Below are 27,967 nucleotides of genomic sequence, written 5' to 3' on the forward strand. Positions count from 1 at the left end.
TGTTTTTGTCTATATCGCATTTTAAAACAATAATCGCCAAATTGTACATTATCGATACATACTGTGATAATAATTCAAAATATTATTTTCGAATAATTATTTACTCGAATCATACTTACATCTTACAATAACACAACTTTCCAATGAAACAAGTGCAAATGACCCACCCAATATTTCACCAATCATTTCCTAGTTGTTAAATTGAACTCTCCCTAGTACTAGTCCGACAACCCACAACGGACGAAAAGAGCGCCTCCGACGGGCTGACTCATTGCTTTTGTTTGACTATGACGCGATGGTCTATAATATCATGTTCCAATCGAATTTAAATAGAAGGGTCTACAAATATATATATTTGGTAAATTAAGGCGCCGTTATTCGGTATGATCACCCGGGTCCGGGGTAGCGATTGGGATGGGCGCCGTCGATAACCAAGATAGCTACCTGAATTACGCACACAGGGAACTTAAAATTCCCAGCATGCATCGGTGCTCAATTGCAATATGGCGGCCCCGGAAGCAGCCAGATTCAACTATGTTTACAGTTGTGAATTGGACGCAAATGTACAAATTAAAATGTAAGTGCGATATTTTTCAGTTAGGTTTGGACAAGCTAGATCAGAGTGTCTCGTTGTTGGTGATTCGGTCCAACTTCACGTACAGTGGACGAGATAGCCTATTGATCATGTTCCTGTGGACGCCCCTGGATTTGTAATTTGACTGTGACCAGGCTCTGACAGTCATCATTATTTCAAGTTTTATTTACAAACAAATATTATTATCAATTCAATTTCAGAGGTACACTTGAAGGAAACAGAGAACAGAAAAGTTATAAAGCTTTGGTGGAGGATCCACAGCTACGTTTTTCTGGTCTGTACCGAGAGCAATGTTCGGATTTGTATGTGACTTGTCAAGTATTTTCTGACGGCAAGCCGCTTGCACTGCCAACAAGAACGTCGTATAAACCGTTCAGCACTCGTTGGAAGTAAGTGGTTATATTTTTCCTGAATTAATTATATTTGGCGAGTTGGTTGGAAACTAGATCGGTGAACACAGTGTACACAGTGTTTGTACAACAACTTAGAAAATGGTTCAAAATTACAGCACCCTGATACAACTTACACATAACTGTCATGCGACGTTTAGCTTAGTGCATATACATAACATTATAATATTTTATTATTATTATTATTATTATTATTATTATTATTATTATTATTATTATTATTATTATTATTCACTGATTTTGAAATGGCAACAACCATACACAATATGAATAATCTGTTGTGAACAAATTTCATTCAACATATTTAACCTTCTGAGTGCCAGAATTTTTCGGTGCAACATTTTGTTATTTTTTCCTGTAATTTTGGACCAAATGGACATGATTTTCTATTGAAAAAGAATCTGTGAAAAATGCTGATGGAAGTTGACTTTAGTGCTCAAAGGGTTAATGATATGCAAATTACTTAATTAATATGCACATACGGTATATAGAACTATTTTGTGAATGGTGACAAAAGTAGACTTTGGTACTCAGAGGGTTAATGATATGCAAATTACCTAATTAATATGCACATACGGTATATAGAACTATTTTGTGAATGGTGACAAAAGTAGACTTTGGTGCTAAAAGGGTTAATGACATGCAAATTACCTAATTAATATGCACATACAGTATATAGAACTATTTTGTGTATGTTGACAAAAGTTGACTTTAGAGCTCAGATGGTTAAAAAAATGAATTTGATGATTTAGAACAGAATATGACAAATATGAGACATAATGTAGAATAAGTTTATTCCCATTGATGTCTGCCTAAAGTGCCTGTCCTTGCTTTCTTTACTGTTTATAGATGAACTAATTTTCTTGTATATTATTTCTTTCAGCTGGACAGAATGGTTGACTCTGCCAGTTAGATTCTGTGACTTACCACGCAATGCACAGGTATATAAACCTTGCATGAACATATAGATTACAAAACATTTTCATATTAATTTAACACAGTGATAACATAACAATATACAGGGTTCATGTTGTTCTAGTTTTTATTCTGCAGGCTATACCGGTAATGATAAAGTCTGACGCCATTATAAATAGTAGACTTATTCAGTTTTTGTTTTCCTGTAGGTTGCACTAACTATCTGGGATCTCTATGGCCCTAGGAAAGCTATACCAGTTGGTGGTACAACTGTTTCTTTGTTTGGAAAATATGGGTAAGTTTTTCTTTAACATGGTAGGACTCCCACTTTTGAACACTATCACCTGCATAATTATTTCTGCCATTGTTTCAAAAATGTTGATCAAGACATGTGCAGCTAATGTGAAATTCTGTTCATTTCATCCAAAATTATAAAAAAATACACGAAAATTTCCAAAATTTTGTATTAAAAATTTCGCAGGAAAATAAATTTAAAATTTAAATCACCGTACTGTAAATTTTATAAAATTGTTGCTGCCAGAAATAATCATGATTTTATATACATGTACAGCAACTTTCAGTGAGAATGATGGAAATGTCATCGTAATCTTTTTGGTATACCATATTTCTGTTGGTAACATTTAGTTCTTAATTTAGTTTAGAATGTCATGTCAATTTCAATGTACTGTAAGTTAAAATCCAACGCTTTCAATGAATTTATCAACAAAATTTGTCAACTGACTGCACCTGTTTGATCAAATGTATGTGGATTTTTCTTTTCAGCACATTTCGTCAGGGGATGCATGATCTGAGGGTGTGGCCTAATACTGAGGCTGACGGCAGTACAGCCACTACCACCTCTGGCAAGTCTACTGGTAATATTGATGACCAAATGTCTAAACTGGCCAAGCTGACCAAGAAACATCGTAAGGGTCATATGGTCAAAGTGGATTGGTTGGACAGACTCACATTTAGGGAGATTGAAATGATAAATGAGGTACTAACCATGTCAAGTGATGATGGGAATTTTTATGTTTTGTTCTGCATCATCAGTGTGGTGTTGTGTAGAGTGATACTTCCACCCACAATTACCATCTTCTACCATTATTCATCCACTGACTTTTATATTTCACTGTGAAATAGAAATACCTAATTTCAATTCAAAGTCTATTCATATCAGTTGATATGCCAAACCCTCAATTCACTTGACATTGCATCTGGTAGATTGGCATTTTTACAAGATGAACATAGCCATTTGTGCTTATTTTGTTCTCAGTGCTCAAGTAGATTCCTCTAGGCAAGAGTAGTGAATCACTACTAGATGATTGAATATTTTCTCTCACTTCATTGTAATTATCTTTATTTGCCAAACTACATCATCAAATCACTGGAACCATCTTTGTTGATTACACGAAAAATCAGTGTTATTCATTAAATACAAAAAACATTTGTAAAGATTGAGATGATATCCTGGTTGTTTTGTGACTCTTCATAAATTATTGTATATTCTAGATAAAAAGATTGATTTATAAGTAAAATGTTTCATTATTTTCAGAAAGAGAAGCGAAACTCTAATTTTATGTTCCTAATGGTAGAATTCCCCAGAGTACACTTTGATGGGTTGGAGTATACCATTGTTTACTTTGAAAAGGTAATATTCAAATGTCTAAATGGATCATTCATACCTACTTTTTAAGGCGAGTGATCACTCCACTCACCTATCACTTGATTGAATCAAGACCCAGAAGAGCTAATTATCACTCTTCCAGTCCATGCCTACATTTTGAAGTCAAAATCCCCAAACCAAGAAGTTGGCCTGAGGCTAATTACTCTTGACACAATGATAATAGTTTTACAATCTGATTATTAAACATCAAGAAATCTCAAACTATATAATGTTGTGTATAATATCGGTATACGAGTTTCTAATGTACAGGTTTGCAAATTCTGGTTTGCTAGAATGTGGATTTGTTTATTTGCAGGATGCAGATGAAGTAGTTGAAGTGAAACCATATGCAGAGATTGTCTTAGTACCTGATCCTGAAATTATGATGGTAAGAGTTAACAGGTCTAAATTGTAATGTGTTTCTCTAAGTATTTGACTGCATGGACAATCACTATATTAAAGTAGAAGCCTACTCATAAATTAAAATACCCAGAATTTATGGATTTTGCAATAAACTGTACTCCAAGGCAATATAAAAATATTGACCTAAAAAAAGTTGGGGGTCACCAGCCTTTTTTTCAAGAAATTGATGGTTGTATTTTAGTGGAAAGTCACCATTTTGACACTATTATAACACTTTTACCATAGGTTCATATGGCAGAGATATTACGCAAAATAAATAAAAATTGAGCTTGGTGACATAGGCTGAAAAAATCATATATTGCTAATGATGGAGTGCTTTTTGTTGTTCTGAATTATTTAAACAAATCTGGGTTTTAAAAAGTGTCAAAAAATGCAATTTTGAAACATTGTGTTCTATGGAATTGTTCTAAAAATAGCAATTTTTAAGAAATATTAGGACACGTTTTTCAAAACCTTAACTGTAACACACAAAATAATGACTATGCTTCCACCTTAAATGCTATGGCAGTGGCGTTGTCATGTTGAGCCACTGTGAAAATTTAAAATTATTGGTAATAAATAACACACACGCATCTTGGCTATTACATATGTTGATGAATATATCTTATCATCAGTCTGCTAAAGTATCTTCTTAAAAAGCAATCATTTACTGCCTATGCTGGCAAAGAATCTTCATGAATAAGATTTGGTCATGTGTTGGTTTTCCAACTCGGGCAGAATTCCTATTCAACAGGAATGGTAGTGCACATATTTTCACTTTCCAAGTGAAAACATTTACAAAATTACTCAGGAAAACTGCTCTGTGTGTAATAATACCTTGTAATATTTTCTGTTTTTTTTTAGGAGAATCTTGTTGAAAATAAACATCACAAATTAGCTCGTAGTTTAAGAAGTGGTGTATCTGACAGAGATTTGAAACCAAATGCTGCCACTAGAGATCAACTTAATGTGAGTCTTCAGTATAGAGTAAAAGTGAATTTTCATCTAAAAATGAATGGTCCTGATTATTGGTCTGAGATTGGCTGATCCAGATTAGACTGGTGTAAAATGGCTGGTCCAGATTAGACATATCGAACAATGACTGGTCCAGATTAGACTGGTGTAAAATGGCTGGTCCACATTAGACTCATCTAAAATGACTGGTCCAGATTAGACCCATCTAAAAATGGCTGGTCCACATTAGACTCATCTAAAATGACTGGTCCAGATTAGACTGATGTAAAAATGGCTGGTCCAGATTAGACCCATCTAAAAATGGCTGGTTCACATAAGACCTATCTAACAATGACTGGTCCAGATTAGACTGGTGTAAAATGGCTGGTCCACATTAGACTCATCTAAAATGACTGGTCCAGATTAGACCCATCTAAAATGGCTTGTCCACATTAGACTCATCTAAAATGACTGGTCCAGATTAGACTGGTGTAAAAATGGCTGGTCCAGATTAGACTGGTGTAAAATGGCTGGTCCAGATTAGACCCATCTAAAAATGACTGGTCCAGATTAGACTGGTGTAAAATGGCTTGTCCACATTGGACTCATCTAAAATGACCGGTCCAGATTTAGACCCATTTAAAAATGACTGGTCCAGATTAGACTGGTGTAAAATGGCTTGTCCACATTAGACTCATCTAAAATGACTGGTCCAGATTAGACTGGTGTAAACATGGCTGGTCCACATTAGACTGGTGTAAAAATGGCTTGTCCACATTAGACTCATCTAAAATGACTGGTCTACATTAGACTGGTGTAAACATGGCTGGTCCACATTAGACTGGTGTAAAATGGTTTTTCCACATTAGACTCATCTAAATTGACTGGTCAAGATTAGACTGGTGTAAAATGGCTGGTCCAGATTAGACATATCGAACAATGACTGGTCCAGATTAGACTGGTGTAAAATGGCTGGTCCACATTAGACTCATCTAAAATGACTGGTCCAGATTAGACCCATCTAAAAATGGCTGGTCCACATTAGACTCATCTAAAATGACTGGTCCAGATTAGACTGATGTAAAAATGGCTGGTCCAGATTAGACCCATCTAAAAATGGCTGGTTCACTTTAGACCTATCTAACAATGACTGGTCCAGATTAGACTGGTGTAAAATGGCTGGTCCACATTAGACTCATCTAAAATGACTGGTCCAGATTAGACCCATCTAAAATGGCTTGTCCACATTAGACTCATCTAAAATGACTGGTCCAGATTAGACTGGTGTAAAAATGGCTGGTCCAGATTAGACTGGTGTAAAATGGCTGGTCCAGATTAGACCCATCTAAAAATGACTGGTCAAGATTAGACTGGTGTAAAATGGCTGGACCACATTAGACTCATCTAAAATGACTGGTCCAGATTAGACTGGTGTAAAAATGGCTGGTCCACATTAGACTCATCTAAAATGACTGGTTCAGATTAGACCCATCTAAAAATGGCTGGTCCACATTAGACTCATCTAAAATGACTGGTCCAGATTAGACTGGTGTAAAAATGGCTGGTCCAGATTAGACTGGTGTAAAAATGGCTGGTCCACATTAGACTCATCTAAAATGACTGGTCCAGATTAGACTGGTGTAAAAATGGCTGGTTCACATAAGACTCATCTAAAATGACTGGTCCAAATTAAACTGGTGTACAAATGGCTGGTCCAGATTAGACCCATCTAAAAATGACTGGTCCAGATTAGACTGGTGTAAAATGGCTGGTCCAGATTAGACCTATCTAACAATGACTGGTCCAGATTAGACTGGTGTAAAATGGCTGGTCCACATTAGACTCATCTAAAATGTCTGCTCCAGATTAGACTGGTGTACAAATGGCTGGTCCAGATTAGACCCATCTAAAAATGACTGGTCCAGATTAGACTGGTGTAAAATGGCTGGTCCACATTAGACTCATCTAAAATAACTGGTCCAAATTAAACTGGTGTAAAAATGGCTATTCAGATTAGACTGGTACTTCATGAAAATATCATTGAACAATTATTTATTTCTAATCATTACCAATCTTGTTAGGACTAAATAAATAAATGCTGCTTGGACTGATAAGTATGATATATTGAAGATAATATTTGGTAATCGTAGTCCTAAATAACTATTAAAAATAGCTAGACGTTTCGAGCAATGGCTCTTTATCAATAGCATAGAAGCAAGTGTGATAACGTATAGGTAGAACATAGGAACGTAAGAACGCACATGAACTATAAGTTAGAATCACAAAAAATTCCACAATAGAACAAATAACGCGCCTTAGGTAGTGAGCTCAACAAATGAGTTGAACTGTTTGTTAATACCATGGGTTTCTTTAGTTCCAAGGCGGAATATAGTTTCCTCCTCGACACGCCTGAGCTGATTTTCGTTGCCATTGACAACACATACACCAGAAATAGACATATCTGTAATATTATGTCCACTAGAATTAAAATGAAGGATTAAAAACATTATGTACAAACATTTTCACATTTTACAGACCAGCGAGGAGACAAGTTCTACGTTTCCACTAATGCCTACTACTGCCTGGCGCCGTGACACTAATTTAAGGAGTTTATTGGTGCTTACGGGTGAAAGGGGAGACCCTGAGAAATATGGTTCTGTCCCGTGTAATCGTCCTAGGTGTAATACTTGTCCTTTTATTACAGACACTAATCGTATATTTGGTCCCAAGGGAGATGTTGAGGTCAAATATCCGTTCAGTTGTATCACTATGAATGTTGTATATTGCATTTCATGTATAAGATGCGGGAAACTTTATATTGGTTCTACAGTTCGTCGACTGGGTGATCGGTTTGCTGAGCATCTACGGCAAACTAGACAGAATAATCGTTATTATCCGGTTTCACTTCATTTTAATTCTAGTGGACATAATATTACAGATATGTCTATTTCTGGTGTATGTGTTGTCAATGGCAACGAAAATCAGCTCAGGCGTGTCGAGGAGGAAACTATATTCCGCCTTGGAACTAAAGAACTCCATGGTATTAACAAACAGTTCAACTCATTTGTTGAGCTCACTACCTAAGGCGCGTTATTTGTTCTATTGTGGAATTTTTTGTGATTCTAACTTATAGTTCATGTGCGTTCTTACGTTCCTATGTTCTACCTATACGTTATCACACTTGCTTCTATGCTATCGATAAAGAGCCATTGCTCGAAACGTCTAGCTATTTTTAATAGTTATTTAGGACTACGATTACCAAATATTATCTTCAATATATCATTGTTAGGACTAAGGTTGTTCACTCTTAATATAAAGCACAGGCTTCTTTGAGGAGAAAGATGTATCAAGTTTTTTAACAGAACTTAATCAGTTTTATTTTCTTGTACCCAGGTAATTGTTGGCTACCCTCCAACAAAATCGCTCACTCTGGAAGAGGATGATTTAGTATGGAAGTTTAGGTTTTATTTGACAAACCAAAAACAGGCACTGACAAAATTCCTGAAGTGTGTAAATTGGGCATTACCTCAAGAAGCCAAACAAGCACTGGATCTACTTAGTAAATGGCAACCTATAGACTTTGTTGATGCACTGGAGTTGTTGTCTCCGCAGTTCACTAATCCCACTGTCAGACAGTACGCAGTTGCTAGGTTACAACAAGCTGAGGATGAGGTAATGAACGACAATTGAATTAACATACCAACAAACACATAGATTTTAAATGAAGGTTTCTAATTTTTCATGATTTTTAAGAACATAATTTTTGGAGCTGAGTGCCGTGGGCACTAATTTTGACATGTACCATATATCTAGTTTTTTCGATCAGGTTTAGACAACTTTTTCTAAATGTATTGATGTGTGAATTTATTTTTCTCTGTATAGAAATTACAGCTTTATCTTCTCCAACTAGTGCAAGCATTAAAGTATGAGAATTTTGATGAAATCAAAGCAGGATTAGATTCACCACCAAGAAAAGAACAACAAACTCCAGACATGTCTCCTATAGACAGAGAGAGGTAGGAAGTCAGATTTACACTGGTGTATAGTCGGTACTCTTTTTGTTAGTCTCAACTTTTATTTTGAGGGGCTTTTTAGTATTCTTCAGAGGGTGGGTGATATAGTGAAATAAATCATGATTATTTCTATGACATATACTCGTTAGCTTAAATACCAGTAACACATCTTTAGTGGTGAAGAATTGATATGATTTAATCAAAAGATTAGATTTTCAAAGGTATTATATATATATATATACACATACACACACATATACATATACAACTCATTTATTGGGGAACTCACACTAACAAATTATATCTAATCTGAAAAGCTGTGTATGCAAATCTTGCAATAATTTGGATGATTTCATGGTTATCCTGTGAAAAAATATATGTAAGTTTATGGATAGGCGAAAGGAACTCGAATTGTGGTTCAATGCGGTTAATTTGATCAAAAAGAGGTTTTCGAATATGGTTGTATGCTGGACAAACTACCAGAAAATGAGTTTCATCTTCAACAGCATCTATACATATTTGGCAGGTTCTATTTTCCACTGGAGTTCCATAATATCTACCGGTCTCAATGTGTAACTTATGGTTAGAGCACCGGAGTTTAGTTAAAGCTTGTCTGTACAGGGGAACACGAACGATATCCAAATAATTCTCATAAAAAATATTTGTTTTAAATTAGACTTCCCAGTACCCCTGGTATGGTGAGTCCTACATCAAGACAGTCATCGCAGTCATCTGAAATAGAATCTCCACCAAATGAACAGTTACCAGTCAAATTTGAAGTGTCTGATATTATGTTAGAAGTAGAGGAGGTAAGTAACTTAATTTCGTCATCATTTGCCCCAAAATGTTCATGGAATTGACCTATGATTGAAATCATATCAAACGAGATAGTTTTGAAATGATAGTATTGATTTGCTGTAAATACTGGATATACACATTGTAATATATTCCAAGGAACATTCCCAGCAGTATTTGTTTTGATTTCAACATTATAATCCCAACAAGCCAATGCTCTTGGACACATCTATTTTCCAATGGGATATATGAATTTAGATTTAAAATAGATTCAGATTTTGCGTGAAACATTGAAATGACGAATTATTGAATCCAATGAGTTTTCTGCATTTGCACACATTTTAATCACCAGGCCACAGTCCGTCTATAGAGGGACTGTGCACAGGCACACAATTCTATTTTACATCCAAACACATCCATCAATTATATTGAGACTTTCAATGCAAATGTGAGTTTTTATTTTCCAACAAACACTGCTGACAATGTTCCTATGAATATTGCAATGCTGCAAGAGAGATTGATAGAGAGATAGTGGTTCCATTGATAAGTTTATTTTGGCGTCCGCTGTAATATCATAACACTCATTGAAACTTCATGTCCCAAAAATCTCATTGAAATATTAATTCTCGCCCATAAACTTCAAGAAATTGAAATTGGTTTACAGTATATCTGTTCAGAAACTATACTGTATTATGTCTGCTAAATTCTCCTTGCCCTGTATTGATTGGATGCGTCAATTCAGCCTTGGGGTTAAATACAAATTTTTCTAAGAACTGTATCCGATTTCCCTCTGATGAATCAGGCTTCTCCTGCTCCTTTCATGTCATTGAAACCACTGGTCATTATTGTTTTGTCTTTTTTCTTTCAGCGCTGCGATTTAGCCACGTTTCTCATCAACAGAGCCTGCCATAATTTCACATTAGCAAGTTATTTTTATTGGTATTTGTTAGTGGAATGTGATGACCAAGACAGTATGTCAAAGGACAGTAAAACATCTGAAATGTATATCAACGTAATGAAAAGATTCAGCCAAGCATTGGTCAAAGTGAGTGTCAGATTAGTTTGTGAATAAAAATGATGTTGGTCAAAATACTGTAGAATACTTTATTTTCGCTTGGAATTTATTTTTGCTATTTTCGCTGAAGGGTTTATTCCGTGAAAATAAAATCCAGCGAATATACTTTTTTCTTATATTTCACATTCAACTCATCAAAAATCAGTGAAAATAAATTCCATACAAACAGCCAAAAAGCCTTTTCAGCGAAAATTCCAGCTAAAATGAAGTATTCAGCTTTAGTCCATAATATTGTTGTACTGTTTTCACATCTTCTAATATGGTAGGATGGAGATACCTCAAACTGTGCAATACCGCAAACATACGGCATGCTTTAACTTATGGAGAAACAGAGACAGATGTATAATAATAATTGTTCATGTTGAGTTATGTTGTATCCTTTGTAGGGTGGGCGACAATGCCGAATTCGCCGCGCTTTATTGGCTCGACAACAGATATTCGTTGATAGATTGGTTTTTCTGATGAAAACTGTTGCTAGGGAGAGTGGTAATAGGAAAAAGAAGGTAATTATTGAGACAGAAATGGCAGCCACATTTCATCCTGCATTGTTTTCAAGGTTATCACAAGATAAGATCCAAAATAGCAGTAGAGAGAAAATAAATATATTGAATGAATTTGTCATTTTGAAATTCTCCAAAAGTTATCATGTAATAGTGCATGTATTGTCAGAGGAGTATTATTTTATTTTTTTATTTTTGTTTGTTTGTTTGTTGCTACCCTTTTACATCAGGGGTTCACTAGTAAGTAATTAGAAGCTGCAATAAAATTATTGGAAAAAGCACATACTATATAAATGAAAAAGAAACAGAAAATTTAAAACTTTAAGGAAGTATAAAAAATGAAACTTTTAAACTTAAAGTAAATACAGGAAATTAATCTTATCTACATATTTATTACTGTATGTTTTGTGAAGTTGTCTGTGAAAAAAAATTATATTATGGAAAAACATGTTGCCACAAGTTTGGTTCAAAAGCTTATTAATCCCCCCCCCCCCAAAAAAAATGTGTAAAAAGAAAAACATGTTTTTTCAGCTAACTATCCAACAAAAATCAATGTAAAGCTACCTGGAAGGTGGAAATATACAATTCATATAATCTTATTTGTACAATAAAAGAATTTATGCAAAATAAATCCATAGACTATGGACAATTTTTTTTAGAAAAATTTCCCCATTTCTTGTAGGGGAACCACTCATTCCTATGGATTGCACCAAAGAATCATGGGACACTATTGTTTATGTTGTTTACAAAGTTAATCTATCTTTTGTAATCCATTGTAAGTAAATTTGTTGTGAGATTAGGCTTTTAATAACTGGAAGTGCCCCTTTAAGGTTGCCAGACTATTATTTGTGTTGAAAATTACGATTTTCACATTTATTTATTAATTGATGAAATGCACCATAAACTTTCATATGATAAAGTCAATATAACATAGAATGTCATGTAAGTTGGTTAAAATGTAGATTTTCTGAAGGGAAGCAAGGCTGCCTCAGTAGTGTTTTCCAAAATCAACAACACAGGTTTAATCTGTGTGCCTATAAGTTTCAAAGATAAACTCAAGACAAAGAAATGTTAGGATGTGTTATCAGTAACTATCTGACACACAATGAGTGTTTCCAAACATTTGAGTGGTTTGTCTCCGCCCCTGTTTGTTTCACAGATTAGTCATTTGCATATGAATGTGTCAGTCACAAGGTCACACAGCCACTGAAAATAATCATTGATTTTGGTGTTTTCATATGCCGAATTTATCCAATTATAGCTATCCCATTCCTTTATTTTTTTGGTTTCCAATAGCCTTACACATTTGGATGTCCCTACACATGGTAAAACAGATCTTGATGGGAAAACAAATTGATTGTGCCGATAAACAAGCTTGAAAATCTTTGCTGTTACTTCATGGACGTTTTCTAGGAGTTTATGTTTTTCAAAATCCAAGGTCTTTAACAAAAAATAACGTATACTTTTTGTCGTCGGATTAACACCAAATTTTCACAGCTTTAAAGTGACAATGAGAGGAACTTGAATGTGTCCAGACAAACTATTTCATCGATTATTTACCAACGAGTTGTGGTTTGAGTTGGGGGCAATGCGACTAAAACAGTAATTGAAATTCAGGACACTCTTTTTTAAAACGCGTTGCTTGAATAAGACTAACCAGACACATTCAATTTACCAGACTATTGAACAACTAGGAAAAGTGAAAAAAATACTTCTTATCGTCAGCATAAATGCGTAATTTTTTTTTTTACAGAAAAAGTAATTTTTCACCTTTGATTGAGTAACGCGTTGTAGAATGCAGATACGGGCATGCAAAATACACTTGTGAAAAGCTTGAAGTCTGGCGATTCTAAAAATATATACTTTCCCGGGTCTATTTGTAGTCATTTAATCACAATTAGAAGATGAAAACAAGTATGCAAATAATAGTCCCGCTACCTTAATATGAGTATTCAAATCATTTCTTCTAATGGCTATATTAAATTAAATTTTTTGGAAATACTGTATGAACATATTTTTTAGTAGAAATAAAATCTTGCTTCTGAAATACCTGCATGAATATATGAAATGTTTTGCTACCAAGATAAGAAAATTATGTAATTAAACATTTTTTTAATCTGCATTTTTTTACAGATTGAAAGACTCCAAGCATTATTATCAGACAAGGAAATATGCAAAATGAGTTTTGACAGCTTTGATCCATTACCTCTGCCCCTTGACCCTGATGTCAAAGTGAATGGTATCGCGATAGAGAAATCTACCCTATTCAAGAGTGCTCTGATGCCATGTAAACTAACATTTAAAACTGTGATGAACTCAGAGTATGTAACAATATTTAAAAATGGTGATGATCTACGACAGGACCAGCTTATTTTACAAATTGTACAGTTGATGGATACTGTAAGTGTAGGACTTATTTGAACACTTTAAGGCCAGACTTTTATTATCTCTTGTTATCCCTTTTATTACCCGCCGAATGAACAGGAGCCGAAAATAAAATAAAAATAAAATTTTATTTCAGCGTAATTTCTCGCACTCGCCGACTTGTAAGCGTAAAAAAAATTTTTTATTTTTATCTTCATTTTTTTTACCACCCGCCGCATAACAAATCCAAGTTGCATTTTCGTGGGAGTATAATGATCAAAGTATCGAAGCCTAACGCAGATGAGAAACATGGAATAAAATTTTATTTCATTTCTTCTCTTCTCTCCGATCAATGATCTCACTTACAATTCTTTGAAAATCACACAAATCTAATGGAAAAAAAGAATTTTTTTTTTTCGCCCTCGTCAAAAAAAATTGCCTCGAGAAACAAGGAATAAAAAAAGTTTGGCCTAACTGTGTAAGTGCAACAAAATTGAAATGCTTGTCAAGTCGTGGCACTTGTCTACTACTGTATTCACTATACATACATTGTAGACATTGGGACGTAACACTGCCAACAATTGATGCTGTTAGCCTGGCTTGACAGGGAATATTGTGACAAATATAAAGAGGGCGCTTTTCCTATCATTCCTATTCACACACTGCTTAGTTCAGAGTTTAGGTCTAAGACCAACATTATTGTGGATCTTAAAGTAGCCCAGAAAAAAAGCAGATTATATGATTTATGTGTATAAACTTGAATGTTAGATCACTGTCAATGTATTAATTATTCATGGCGTTTTCATATTACTATTTTTACTGATGTGTTAATAGGTGATTTTCCGTACAATTGCGAGATCTCGCGAGATGCATGAAAGATGCGCGTCGAACGTCTGCCGCAAAAATCAAACGATTTGATTTTGAACTAGAATTTCTTTATTTCGCAGCTTACATTGACCGGCCGATCTTCGACAGAGGAATATTGCTTCCGAATACGCTTACTTAATCGAAATTGCCTATCATCAAATGTGGACAGCACATTATTAAGCATGAAAATGTCCCCGAAATACTTTTGCGTTTGTCGAATCCCACGCGATGTTTGACGCGACTATGCCGCTATGACCTTTGTTTGTCCTGTTGTTACGTTCGATTTCACGCATAACGCGTGATTCTCGCAGTGAACGGAAAATGGTCTATTCAGCTAAATTAATTCCAATGGAAAATCTGTGAATTTAAAACCCAGTGAATATACTCTGAATCTCACAATAGTGAAATTAAATACCAGTGATAATAAATGCTTTTACACTATCAACAAAAATGGTACTTTATTGAAAGGGACTCAACTGTTTCCGTTTTCACTTATACAAGTTTATCTATTATTTATTTCATTATTCAGTTGCTTCGTCAGGAGAATTTAGATTTAAAGTTAACAACATACAAAGCAATAGCCACCAGCAGTCGTCATGGATTTGTGCAATTTGTTGAATCAACAGCTGTAGCTGATGTCTTGTCAACAGAGGGCAGTATACAAGTAAGATATCGTATCAGTTTACTATACATGTGGCCTACCAGTATGTTGTCAGTGCATGTGTTGTCAAATTAGTTAAACAATTTATGCTCTTTATTTTGCAGAATTTCTTTCGAAAGCATTCACCAAGTGATAGCGGACCTTATGGCATCAATACAGATGTAATGGATACTTATATTAAAAGTTGCGGTAAGTGTATAGTCATGAATATATTCAAGATTATTTTAACACCTGATCCTGTGCTTTCAAACCACAATGCTGCATCAGACTCCCAGTAATATCTTCAGTTAAGTCATTTTATGTCTTACTTCATTGATGGAGCTAAAATTGAAAAAGTTGAATTTCAATTTAAACAGAAAATATTATGGTTACAACATAAGGAAGGGGCCATTACAGACTTGGGGAAATGACTTGAAAGTTGACTGTGGGTATGTTTTAATGATGCAATATCTTGCCCCTATTTTTGTGTCAAATCTTCCCCTCCTTGATTTGAACTGGTCTATCCCTAACTCCTGTTGCCTCTTTTTCAGCTGGTTATTGCGTTATCACATACCTACTAGGTGTCGGCGACAGACATCTAGACAATCTTCTTCTGACTACAGCTGGTCATCTGTTCCATGTAGACTTTGGCTATATACTAGGACGTGATCCTAAACCGCTTCCCCCACCAATGAAACTCAGCAAAGAAATGATTGAAGCCATGGGTGGTGCTAACAGCGAACAGTATCATGAATTCAGAAAATACTGCTACACCGCATTTTTACATCTTAGAAGGTAAATATAGTAGATCTGATTACAGTTGTTTTCAGTCAAACTGAAATAGATTTGACAAGATCACAAAAATGTAAAATTATTTGACCAATCATTGTGTCTCTCTCATGCAGGGTATATCAGGTAATAACAGTTGGGTGTTGGAAGGAAAGCTGTAAATGACATAGTCCCTGTTTGTTACCAAGTCAATCCAGTGTGTGATAATAGAGATAAATTTCTTCTCTTCACAACAATTTGATATCTTCTGCTGGTTATCTTTCAGGTATGCTAATTTGATACTGAACTTGTTCTCATTGATGGTGGATGCCAATGTGCCTGATATTGCTTTAGAACCGGATAAAACTGTGAAAAAGGTGAGTATGTAATCAATTATATATGTACTTTTGAGAATCAATTGTACAACAACCGGTCACTGGTAGCATAGTGGTTGTGGTAGTGGACTCATGATCGGTAGACCCAAGTTCAAATCCTACCTCAGGCTGAACACCATAATGCGTCGACCCCTAACCTGGGTGAGTGTGCCACAGACTCAATTGAAAGGCCAATTCTGCTGGCGGAGATTCATTAACTAATGAATACGACTTTTGGGGAACCTTGGTGAAGGTCCACAGGTGCTTGTGTTTGACCGAGCCTGGTTGATGCCAGGATAGTGCATTATGTAGTCCCAAACATGAATATGACTTCTGTGGCAAAAATGCACTATGTGTCAGCCACTTGCAATTTGCACAAAAAACAACTAACGTCAGTCACTAGGTATAAGGAACTGTCACTGTTTGGCTATAAATATTTATTTGTGTATTACATGCTTCCAATTTGGCTAGCTTTCAGATTAGATAACTGACTGATATACATGTGTGGATATCTGAACCAAAATAGTATTCCATCTATTAATTTCATTTAATACTCACAAGACATATATTTACAAGATTTACTTATGATGGGACAATGTACTCAATTGTTCTTTTCCTTAGGTGCAGGATAAATTCCGTTTAGATTTAAGTGATGAGGAGGCGGTACTGTACATGCAGACCTTGATTGATGTCAGTGCTGCTGCAGTGTTCGCAGCTGTCGTAGAACAGTTCCATAAATTTGCCCAGGTATGTAAAGTATACTTTTCACCACTTCATATTGATTTACCAAACATGAAATATAGTTCTCTGCATTGAACCCCTGCATGCCACCAACAAGTCAAGTGTCTTCACAGCCTCTTTAGGAATGCATGTACATACAATTTCCCTGAAAATATTGGAAACACCTTTTGAATACATTTCATTTTATATTTCTTTTTCAGTACTGGAGAAGGTGAAACTGTGAACAGTACAAGTTGATACGGGGGATGTGTAATAACAAAGATGCATCATGTGTGTATATGCTGGGCCATAAAGATTGTCTTAATTATTATATTACCGGTAATACCACAGTCCTAACAGGACTCCAGTTATGGCATTGTATTTTCTACATTAACAAGATGCATCAATTATAAGCAAATGTCACAAAGCATTTCTGTAGATTTTTTTGTGATTGAGTTCCCTTGCCCACGTGGCACAAGATATTTAAACATCGTTATTATACAAAGGAAGTTTCATTTACCAATTGACATGTTTGTCTGCGATTACATCAGTTGCATTCAATAAATACTACACTGTGCAATCAATGTATATAACTTTTATTATACAATAAAAAATAGTTTCAAAGAAACCAAAACGGCTTTAGAGCTTTCTTAAGTTGAAAACATTTTGTACATCCGGAAAGCTCAAGGGATTTAATTATTATTTTACAATATTTCTTGATAATAAACAGGTAAATGTAAATGCTGCATTGTAGGGCTTCATCAAAACATTGTTTGTGACCATGTTAAAACCAGTCATATCCTGGGACATTTATTCTGACCAAGTTTTGGTCATGCCAAGAGGTTTGTTTTTAATGAGATTCTCCAAAAGCACTCAATCATTCTATACAATTTGTATCTTTATACAAATGTGTACATGTATGGACGGATTACATATAGGTGTACATTTGTATTGAACATGACAAAATTATGTCGTGGATTAATCGCAAATATTGATTAATGCAAATACACAGCAAAATAAGGTGCCTGCTTAGGCTATGCCAAATAATACAACCATTGACAAGTTTGTAAGCATTTAGGAACATTCATAAGCACATACTCCCCTGCAGGATTTGAATTGCAATAGTGTCTGGAGTAGCCGCCTTCAATGATGTTCTATAGCCAACACATGGCTTCTTTCACAAATTACCACAACAAGATACCATGACAGCAATCAGTTCATTGGGTTCAAACAATCTAATGCCATCACTGAACAAATGGTTTAGGAAACAACGAAATAATTCATATTCATGTGTGATCGTCTCCACTCTGCTGCACTGTCCCTTCCTGAGGTTATAGAATCAATGCTCGTAACTCTTCATGGTTATCTGGGTTTGCTCTGTGCTGACCCTTGACCCATAGGCATTCTTCCACTGGATGTACCAGATGGAGGTCTGAAATAACAATATACAAATACTAAATAATCATTCACAAACAACAGAAATCAGTCCTGTATATAGTCATCCATGGGACAATTCAAATGGTAATAATTTTCCCTCTTGCTAAGACATTCATCTTGTATGAGCCAACCATAGCGCTATGTACATGTGCTAATGAAAGTGATCAAAATTATTAACAGCGTAATGATAAATTAAGTATCAGTGCATATTGCCGTGATAACACAGGACTTTTATACTAATCACTTGATATCAAAGATGAACACTACTGCTTTACTAGGCTATGAAGAAACCACAAAGATTAGGTTCAAAATCAGAGCTCAGACATGCTGGCCACTGAACCATTTGAAACGCACACCCTTGAGTATACAGGATCCACCAGCCGCAATTAATTTTATGAACAGATTCTTAAGGAGTAACAATCTACATGTGTACTACAATCACGCAATACATAACGAGTGTTATAAGAATTTTATAGCATATTCCATCTGAAAATGGGGGGATGCCCCTCTTTTTCCCTGAAGATTTTACCGTATATTCCAAAAGACTTCTCATATTTTATCCTATTCTATTAGCAGAATAAAAATCCCATATATCGGTAGACTTACTTTGCAGTGGATGCAGTAGATGCTGGCTTCTTCTTACTTTGTCCACCCTTGGCTCTATAATGATGGTAAAAGATCATATGTTACTGTTATGTTTTATGTATATCAATGATATGTGTGTTATAACAGCTGACAGAAGAGTAACACTGTATTGGTTGAGACTTACAACACATGACTGGTCTACACTCTTTTAATGAAGACTTTATGTTAAATTTTGCGTGGGAGATCAGTCATGACAATTTCACCATAATTGTTTCCACCCCCTTTGATAAATAATGCAAATGAGCACAAAGAGTTGTTTTTGTACCTTAAAAAGTGCTCAACATCATCATAACTCCCACTGTTCCAATCACCATGGTTACAAAAGGATGTAATGATGAGGAAGAATAAAACACTTTTCAAGAGGAAGAAACAAGTGTTAAGACTATCTTTCTCAATGAGATCTCAACAGCCATATGTATTTAGGGTCGATCGATTGACTAAATTTCTTGAAAATCACTGTCATTTCCTCTAAAGAACTTATTAGCTACATATCCTCTGCTGTAGACTTGGCGATTTATTTCTTTTTAAATTTAAAAAAATAGCGAAATGGAGGTGTTAAATCCCCTGTAACCGTGAAATCATACAGACTGGACGTTATTGCCATGCCCTCTGTGGTGAAAGCAGGAACTAGTGTGTTTTTATACTAGTTTTTATGTTAATGAGCAGAATGACAGGCAAGAACGTTGTCCAATCAGAGTAATTTGACCTTTAAACTATGTCTAGTAAACCTTTGTACCTGAAGACTTCACTTTTCTTCAAGTTTCTTGATCGTCAATTATAACAAACGAATTACTATTTATAACATACCGTACAAATTATTCTAATGGAGAGAAGTAGCCTGCGTGTAGCTTTATCTCGCCTGGGTTACAGTGAAGCGCGATCTGCACAGAAAACCCACAATGTTACCTAATTATGCAGCGTGCATGCCCCCACTCCTTTTCTATATCCGTTCAGTGATGTCACTGCATATCATGAATAAATAATAGCAACAGGTTCGCTGCAAATAAGACCAGTCTGTGGTGGTTTTGCGTTCACCCCACCTTTTGCAAAACTATTTTTTCCATTTTTTTTAACTGAAAATAAATCACCACAGCTGGGCCAGTCTACCTCTGCTGCAATATATTAAGAGATTGAAGTGGTTCAGGATAAAATTAACATTAACTACATGCTATTTCAAACTCTTTTTTTTTGGGACAGTGTATCGCTAAACAAGTAGGATACGTTTGGTATATTGTTCTAATAAAACTAAAACATCGCAGCTTTGAATACAGCAAATGTAGCAGAATAAATTTAATGAATAACACACAACAAGACGTATGAACTGTACTGTGAATTGTTTCATGATGAATCATTACACTGTGACTTATTTCAAGATAAGTTGTCGATCTATTTGTACCAACATTAGCTGGCTTCAATTAACCATGCTTTATAATGGGAACCACACTTACTTCTTGTCCAATCGTCCTTTGAACACTTTCCCCAGATCTAATTTATTCATGGGCACATCGGGCAAGGGCGGTGCCGAGTCTGTATCGGGCCATTCTTTGCTTCTATGCTCAACTAACTCGCCATCCATTGTCAGTCTTACTGGAGCATACATGTTAAACCATTGCTAAGGGAAATATGAAATAAGTCATGATTTAAACTTCATGAAAACAGACGTCTTTGTACACAAATTATCGATGCTGCATCGGATCTATATTAGACATAAAGGGATGCAGAAAGCATGCCGATTTGAAAACTCCTGGAGTTTATGGTGACTGCAACATCATCATTGTTTTTAATACTGGTATCTATTTCTCATGGCAACATAAGCTGTGCTACATTGAACGTTCTAGTAAATGGTTTAAACAAATCAAAACAATGATGCATGTCCACCTTTACAGTGTTATTATCACATGCTCATGGTGCACATATAGTAGTGTATAGTTGTGACGTTTAGATAAATGTAGCAATATACACATTAAACGCCATCAGTCTGTGTGTGCTCAAACAGTATATAGAGAAAACCAACTCGAGTGATGGTATCGCTGTGATATGAAAATTTCATTTGAATGATTCTAAAATTATGGTAATCAGGTCATGAATATTGATGAGGCTGATGCTTGTTATGACAAATTCCGCATCTATGTCATCCAAATATTATTATTTTCACATGTATCATCATTATCATAAATCTTCAACAAGATTCTGACAAATTGATATCAAAATTTCCAAAATATTGATCAACTGCATTAAGCTGATTACCTTTGCCTGTGGACTGAGTCCAATATCTGTGAATGTATACTGCCACTGTGGTAGACCTAGATGCATTAACATTAGTCTGAAATATTGGGTAAATGTGTCCGCCAGGTAATGCCATCGCAAGGAGCGATCTAAAAACCAAATCTCTGGATGCTGTGCTGGTGACCCTGTATGGTGAGCAAACAATACTGTAAGGGGCGACATCAAAAGATCGATGTCGGATAAAAAACTTATTTGCTTTAGTTTGGGGGTGGGGGGGGTGGGAGGTGGTGCGTTTGACCTCAAAAAGTTTCTATCCTACAAAAACGATTTTATTTTTTAATGAAGTCAAAAAAATCTTGGAGTATTTGTAATTCGTTTTTTTCTCTATCCAATCATGGACAAAAATAACAGAAAATGAAAAAAAAACATCCAAGATGAGAAAATGGTTTGGTCCGAGTGTAAAGCCTTTTTACACCCACTCGACAACCAATTGCTACGCCATACTACTGTCGGATTATCAATTTGAATTTAATGGTGAATGTAGTCTGACGCCATGGTCAATATTTATCAATTAAGTTTCAGTGGGGGGTAGCGGGGTTTGGGAAAAAACTAAGGGAATTAAGTTTTTTATCCTACATTGAACTTTTGACGTTGTCCCTGAGATTTTATAGGTTTTGTGAAGAGAATTCACACAAAATTTCACAGACCTTTCATAAGCACAATAAAAATATGCTGACATTTTTAGGCCCCTAAACTTGTCAACTTGTTTTCAAAATCGATGTGTACAAAGCTTTTAATTTTAATTTTTAAACTGCCATTAAAGTAGTTCTTTCATTTAGATTTTTCATGATAATGAAATTTTTGTTTATTTTTTTCTAAAATTCTGACTAAAAATTAGCAGTGATGTGCACAGTTGTCTGAGTCGTTGGCGAGGATGTTGAAAGAAGCTTGAATATATTATTATTAATATGTATTTTGAATGAACAATAGACTTAGATGACATTGTTGAACCCAGCCACATGAGGGCAGTATACCTACACACTGGATGACTGACATGAACATATTTTAGTGCATCAGCAGGCTATGTGTTAATGCATAGAGTTTGGTTTAAAAATATCCAAATAATGCTACCATGTGTTCAATCTGTTATTGTTCTAGGTGTTACTGATTACCCAATCAGTCATGATAACCTTCATATCTCTACAAGTACACTATTTACTTTACCAGGAAATGGAGGAGCTGATTATTTTTATGCATGTTTTGTTACAACTGCTGAAATGCATATAAAATATTCATAAAACATTGCCATTTTATTCATTTAATGACTGTAGTAATATATAATCATGTTCTAAACTAGGAGATTGAGGTTGGTGAACTACCAACCAACTTTTTGTGTCATCTGCTTACTCTTTCACACATTGTTTAGCCAAAATAATACTCAATTATAGTGCTTTAGTATATACACATTGGGCCATCAAATAACTAGCATTTCAGCTTATGAAGACCATTAATACTGACAATGAAACCAACCAGTGTGCTCTCTAACATACTGTGGTTTGTGATTTTTGTGAACAAAAAAGGATATTTGAATCAATTTCTACAATGCATAGCAGTATACTGGTAACACATTGCATAGCATCCTTTGACGTTTGATTTGTCAACCTGGGGTAAAAGTACTATCGTAGTTGGGTTTCATCGGTTAGTGATTTTTAATGAAATTTCATGCTTTATTTACACAATTCCAATATGTTTTGATGTTACTAAACTTTTATTTTTAGAGTAAGTAAATTGTTTTCCTCTGAGAACTCCATTTTTTTATTTCATCAATGACAATTCAAAAATTACTATTTTTGGTTGCGTAATCTAAAGTCTATATGCGTCAGTGACACACTAACACTAACACTAACACTAACTACTTTGAATCATAGATGTTGAATTGTCATGGACAACAAGTATTATACCTACCTGGTTTTGTATCTCGGTACACAAAGCACACTTTACCGTAACCTTCGCATGGGTCAAGTTCAAACACACGGCTACGAGTATCAAAATGTGGTGTGGGTGCAGTATTATCTGAAATAATAGTAACTTCTATAAGTGAGTTCACAACAACCTATGATGATCTCCACAATAAAGCTTGAGAAAACACAACTACATGTAGTATAAACGAACAATATTTTAACAACATTTTTGAGCTACATTTTCCCAATTTTTCTGCAATCTTTGATCAAACGGACACAATTTCTGAAAAAAGAAAAAACGATTTGGGCTGCATTTTGTGAAAGTTAACAAAATTTATCTTCAGCGCTTAAAAGTCTAAACTATTTGTAAATTTAATGGGTATACAGAGACTAGATTGCATAAAAGTCATAGCTACTTTAAATTAATAATGGCAGTTACGATACACATTTTATAAGCATGTGCAGTGACCTAGGTAGTTTCTCTCTGATTGATTTGCAAGCACCAAAATGGTGCCTCCAATTGTCTTGTTTTGAATTTGAATGAGACTCATTTGAAAACATGAATAGAATTTATGAATATTTAAATGTATAAACATGGGTTTATACACCCCAGTGTATTTGGATTTGTTGATTTCAGTGTATTGGAATTATGTAGAGCAACTTGGATACTAAAATTTAAGAAATTTATTGAAGAAAAGAATAATATTCAAGATGGCAACTCAGAATCATGTCATCTGAAACAGACTTCAATGATCAAATGGTATCTGATTGTCGAGCTGACTTACCAACAATACCATCGCTATCTTCGTCATCTGTGTCGTAATCTATATCCACCAATGATGGAGTATTACTCGAGGAATTATTGCCCCCTAACTTGACGACATTTGACATAGCATTGATTTCCATTCGACCTAACTGGCCCACATGTTCTATTGAGAAATCGTAAAATTTGTCACAACAGGTGGTTTCATACATAATGACCGAAACATTGGTTTATAATTTCAAGTTTAGATGTTTACATGTATAAATATTTTTATATTTTAATACATACCATCAAATTTGATATTCCATTGAAGTAACATTCCATCAGTAGTTAAATAGAATCGTTTCAAATCGTCAGGTAACATACATGAGTTTTTCTGTTCCCATGACACAACAATGTGTCTTTCAGCTGGCTTTCTGTCCAACAGACGAACATCACTAACACCAGGCCGTTTTTCTTTTTTGAAAAAAAAAATGAAAAAAATTTCAACATACATATACTGGTGTGACATGGTGTTGAGGTTGAAGCCTATTTTGTTTCTTACTCTAATGTGTGACAGCAAAATAAAAAAAATCAAAGTACTGAACCACCATTTATTTTTAAATTGACAATGGTAGGACATGGTTACTAACTCCTTTAGTAACTGAACAGGTTGATTATCCTACATTCCACAAATAGTGATAACCATGGTACATGTATGTATGAACTTTTTACGTATGAACAACTTTTTTCATCATGCTTGTGGTTTGTATATGTTACGTAACCATCACATGACCATGCAGTGGTGGTGGCACAGGGGGGGGGGGGGGGGAGGCAGAGGGGGTGGTCGCCCCCTCGAAAAAAATCAAGCTGAAACACTTTGTGTCAGCAAAATTTTTCCTTCAAAATGCAGCGTTTCAGAGGGTCTAGATATCAACATTTTTAAGGGGAGTATGCCCGAGGATCCCCCTAGTAAGCTAGGGGTGATGAGCAAATCTCGCCCCACCATGCAAAATAGCGTGCCACCAACTGATTTATCAAACACATATTTTCAGATGACTGATTAAAACAATAATTGAAAAATATCTTAAAAAGAATAAAAAATTCTATTGTTGCTTTGTAGATTTTCAAAAAGCTTTTGATAATGTATGGAGAAATGGGCTATTTTATAAACTTTTAAAGGCTGGTATTAATGGTAAACTATATTTAGTTATAAAAAACATGTATCTCCAGACATACGCAACCATAAAATCAGGGCACAAAATCACTTGTATGTTCGAAATTAAAAAAGGAGTAAAACAGGGCTGTGTGATGAGTCCAACGCTTTTCAATCTTTTCATAAATGATTTAAGTACATCATTCAATTCCAGTCATGAGCAACTCAATCCAGCCATACTGAATGATAAAACTGTATCATCATTATTATATGTAGATGATTTAGTTCTTATGTCTCAAACAGCACCCGGTTTGGAAAATTTAATAAATATTTTGGAGACATATTGTTCTGAATGGAACCTAGAAATAAATTTATCTAAAACAAAAATCTTAATTTTTAGGAATAAATCATTAAAAACATCTGAATACTTCTATTACAAAAATACGATTATTAGCTGTGTGACAAGTTATACTTATCTTGGGATAATAATCTCATCATCTGGAAATTTTATAGAAGCGAAGAAAACATTAGCAGAGAAAGCATGCAAAGCTATGTTTATACTGAACAAAACATTGGAAGGGAACACTGACATCAAACTCTTTCTGAAATTATTTCATTCAAACATTAAACCCATTTGACTCTATGGTGCAGATGTCTGGGGATCAGACATTTTGGATTTTGGAAAATGGGAGAAATGTCCAATTGAGAAAACTCACTTAAAATTTTGTAAGAGAACACTTTGTTTAAACAGATATACAAGCAACGCAGCATGTAGGAGCGAAATAGGCGAACTACCACTATTAATAGAAATTAAAAAAAATGCTAATAAAATACTGGTTAAGGCTAAAAGATATGCCAGAGGATAACCTAACAAAACAAGCATACTATGAACAACGAAAATCACAGCAACATACATGGTTATCATCAGTAAATAAAATATTAAAAGATAATTATTACACATCATTAATAAATTTTACAACAGGTATTCCAAAAAGAAACATTCATAAGATTATAAATAACATTGAAGCAAATATAAAACAAAAATATGTAAACCAGTGGAAGTCACAAATCTCAAATGATAATAGTAAACTTAAAACATTTGCAAAAATCAAATTTAAATACTCTTTTGAGCCGTATTTGACACTACAAAACATTAACCATAGAAATGCATTACTAAAATTGAGAACAAGCACACACAAACTTGAAATTGAAAAGGGCAGGTACACACACCCTAAAACACCAGTAAATGAAAGAAAATGCAAACAGTGCAACACAAATGTGATTGAGGATGAATTTCACTTTCTCATGATCTGTCCAAAATATGGAAACTTGCCCCAACAACTTATGTCTGAATTTAATTTTCTATCACATGATGCACACAATACATTCATTCGATTGCTCAGTGCAGATGATTGTGAAATTATAAAAAAGGTTTCACAGTTTATTTACAAAGCCTTTCAAGAAAAAATAGATAGTTGATAGCTTTGAATTTTATTATTATTAGTCTTAGTTTTATTATTATTAAACTTATTAGTATTAGTAAAAAAAATTTAACACATTACATTTTACTTTTATACTTAACATTATAATATTTTCTCTTTCTTTATTATTTCATTATTATTATACTTTTATTGCTACTGTACTGATAGAAATACTGTATTTCTAAAGATGCAATAAATATTATTATTATTATTATAGATTATAAAAAATCTAATTTTTTGTTCACTGCTGAATTTTGCGTTATGCATGAAATTGAACAAAACAACAGGACCAACAAAGATCATAACATCATAGTGGCATCAAATCATTATGCAGGATTCAACAAACTAAAGGATGTTTGAGGTATTTCCACACTATGCTATACGCATTTTATGATGGTCATTTTTTATGAAGTAAGTGTATATCAAAACTATACTTCCTCTGAAAGCTAGGCATTTCAATATTGAACTATAAAAAAAGAGATTAAAGTACAAAATGTGTGCCTTTCACACATTATGAGAGATCTTGCTGTGAGCTGAAAATCACCTATTCTCAAAGACTTATTTTACTTTATGCATAGTGTTGTAGCTAAAGCTGTTATCAAGTGAGTTGACCTGTGCATATGACATTGATTGAGTATGTGTAGTACATGTTAGGAGTAGCCTGGGCAATATTTGTCATTATATGAAGTGCCTATGTACTGTTAAAAACTCTGCAACAGTACATCTGTACTAACAATAATATTACCATTTTCACCATATCAAATCATGTACACCCTACACTTACAGCGAACACAGTTACTTGATGGCTAAAATTTAAATAATTCGAACAGTACTATTTATTAATAATAAAAAATCGTGGGAAAAATAATAATGAATTGCACTGATTTTTATTCGGATTATCAGCTCACAACACAAGTGACTATGAGTTGAGTTACTTACCTAAAGATCTAACAATTCCCATCGTTAACCTATCAAACATTTCTTTGGTGTGTGGTATTTCCGCCATTTTCTTTGCGGACTGTAAATGTGCCTTCCCCAGCATCCGAACTGCAATGCAATCTATCTACTCCTACTTTTTATGTTTATGTTGTCATGTGAGAATTTTCACCTGCTTTCTTGTTCGCTTGAACAGCGCCGCTATGCGGTCTGTTTGTTTGGTAACTGTTATTTTCTACTAACTCTCTAAGCCGTTACTGAAAGTCAATGTAAGAGTACTTGAAAAACACTTTATACTCGATAATAATATTCTAGTATTCGAGAA

At 34.6% G+C, this 27,967-nt stretch overlaps 2 protein-coding genes across 2 annotated transcripts; one reads left to right on the forward strand and one right to left on the reverse strand.

Annotated features, from left to right (window-relative positions):
* Positions 1-501: 501 nt before the first annotated feature.
* LOC100370178 (phosphatidylinositol 3-kinase catalytic subunit type 3-like) lies at positions 502-17,692 on the forward strand. Its single transcript, XM_078014325.1, has 20 exons — positions 502-577; positions 796-984; positions 1,889-1,946; positions 2,130-2,215; positions 2,704-2,917; positions 3,476-3,571; positions 3,903-3,974; positions 4,853-4,957; positions 8,336-8,614; positions 8,825-8,958; positions 9,632-9,764; positions 10,619-10,795; positions 11,212-11,328; positions 13,459-13,725; positions 15,086-15,220; positions 15,322-15,406; positions 15,748-15,991; positions 16,251-16,341; positions 16,960-17,085; positions 17,280-17,692. Exons 1-20 carry the CDS (start codon positions 504-506, stop codon positions 17,292-17,294), a joined length of 2,697 nt encoding a protein of 898 aa, XP_077870451.1. The 5' UTR covers positions 502-503; the 3' UTR covers positions 17,295-17,692.
* Positions 17,639-27,862, reverse strand: LOC100370327 (tubulin polyglutamylase complex subunit 2-like). The gene is made up of 8 exons (XM_002740646.3): positions 27,646-27,862; positions 24,379-24,546; positions 24,113-24,256; positions 23,332-23,439; positions 21,388-21,551; positions 20,589-20,752; positions 19,102-19,155; positions 17,639-18,490 (listed from the first exon to the last, which is right to left on the reverse strand). Exons 1-8 carry the CDS (start codon positions 27,746-27,748, stop codon positions 18,421-18,423), a joined length of 975 nt encoding a protein of 324 aa, XP_002740692.3. The 5' UTR covers positions 27,749-27,862; the 3' UTR covers positions 17,639-18,420.
* Positions 27,863-27,967: the final 105 nt, after the last annotated feature.

The sequence above is a fragment of the Saccoglossus kowalevskii genome, chromosome 13 (genome assembly GCF_978046115.1).
Source record: "Saccoglossus kowalevskii chromosome 13, keSacKowa6.1, whole genome shotgun sequence".
Classification (NCBI taxonomy): domain Eukaryota; kingdom Metazoa; phylum Hemichordata; class Enteropneusta; family Harrimaniidae; genus Saccoglossus; species Saccoglossus kowalevskii.

Coding starts and splice junctions, on each gene's coding strand:
- LOC100370178 (XM_078014325.1), top strand. CDS start 504: ATGGCGGCCCCGGAAGCAGCCAGATTCAACTATGTTTACAGTTGTGAA. Junction 2,918..3,475: donor AGATTGAAATGATAAATGAG/GTACTAACCATG, acceptor CATTATTTTCAG/AAAGAGAAGCGAAACTCTAA. Junction 13,726..15,085: donor TTGTACAGTTGATGGATACT/GTAAGTGTAGGA, acceptor TTCATTATTCAG/TTGCTTCGTCAGGAGAATTT.
- LOC100370327 (XM_002740646.3), bottom strand. CDS start 27,748: ATGCTGGGGAAGGCACATTTACAGTCCGCAAAGAAAATGGCGGAAATA. Junction 24,547..27,645: donor GGGAATTGTTAGATCTTTAG/GTAAGTAACTCA, acceptor TTTTCAAAAAAG/AAAAACGGCCTGGTGTTAGT. Junction 19,156..20,588: donor AAAGGACGATTGGACAAGAA/GTAAGTGTGGTT, acceptor CCATCATTATAG/AGCCAAGGGTGGACAAAGTA.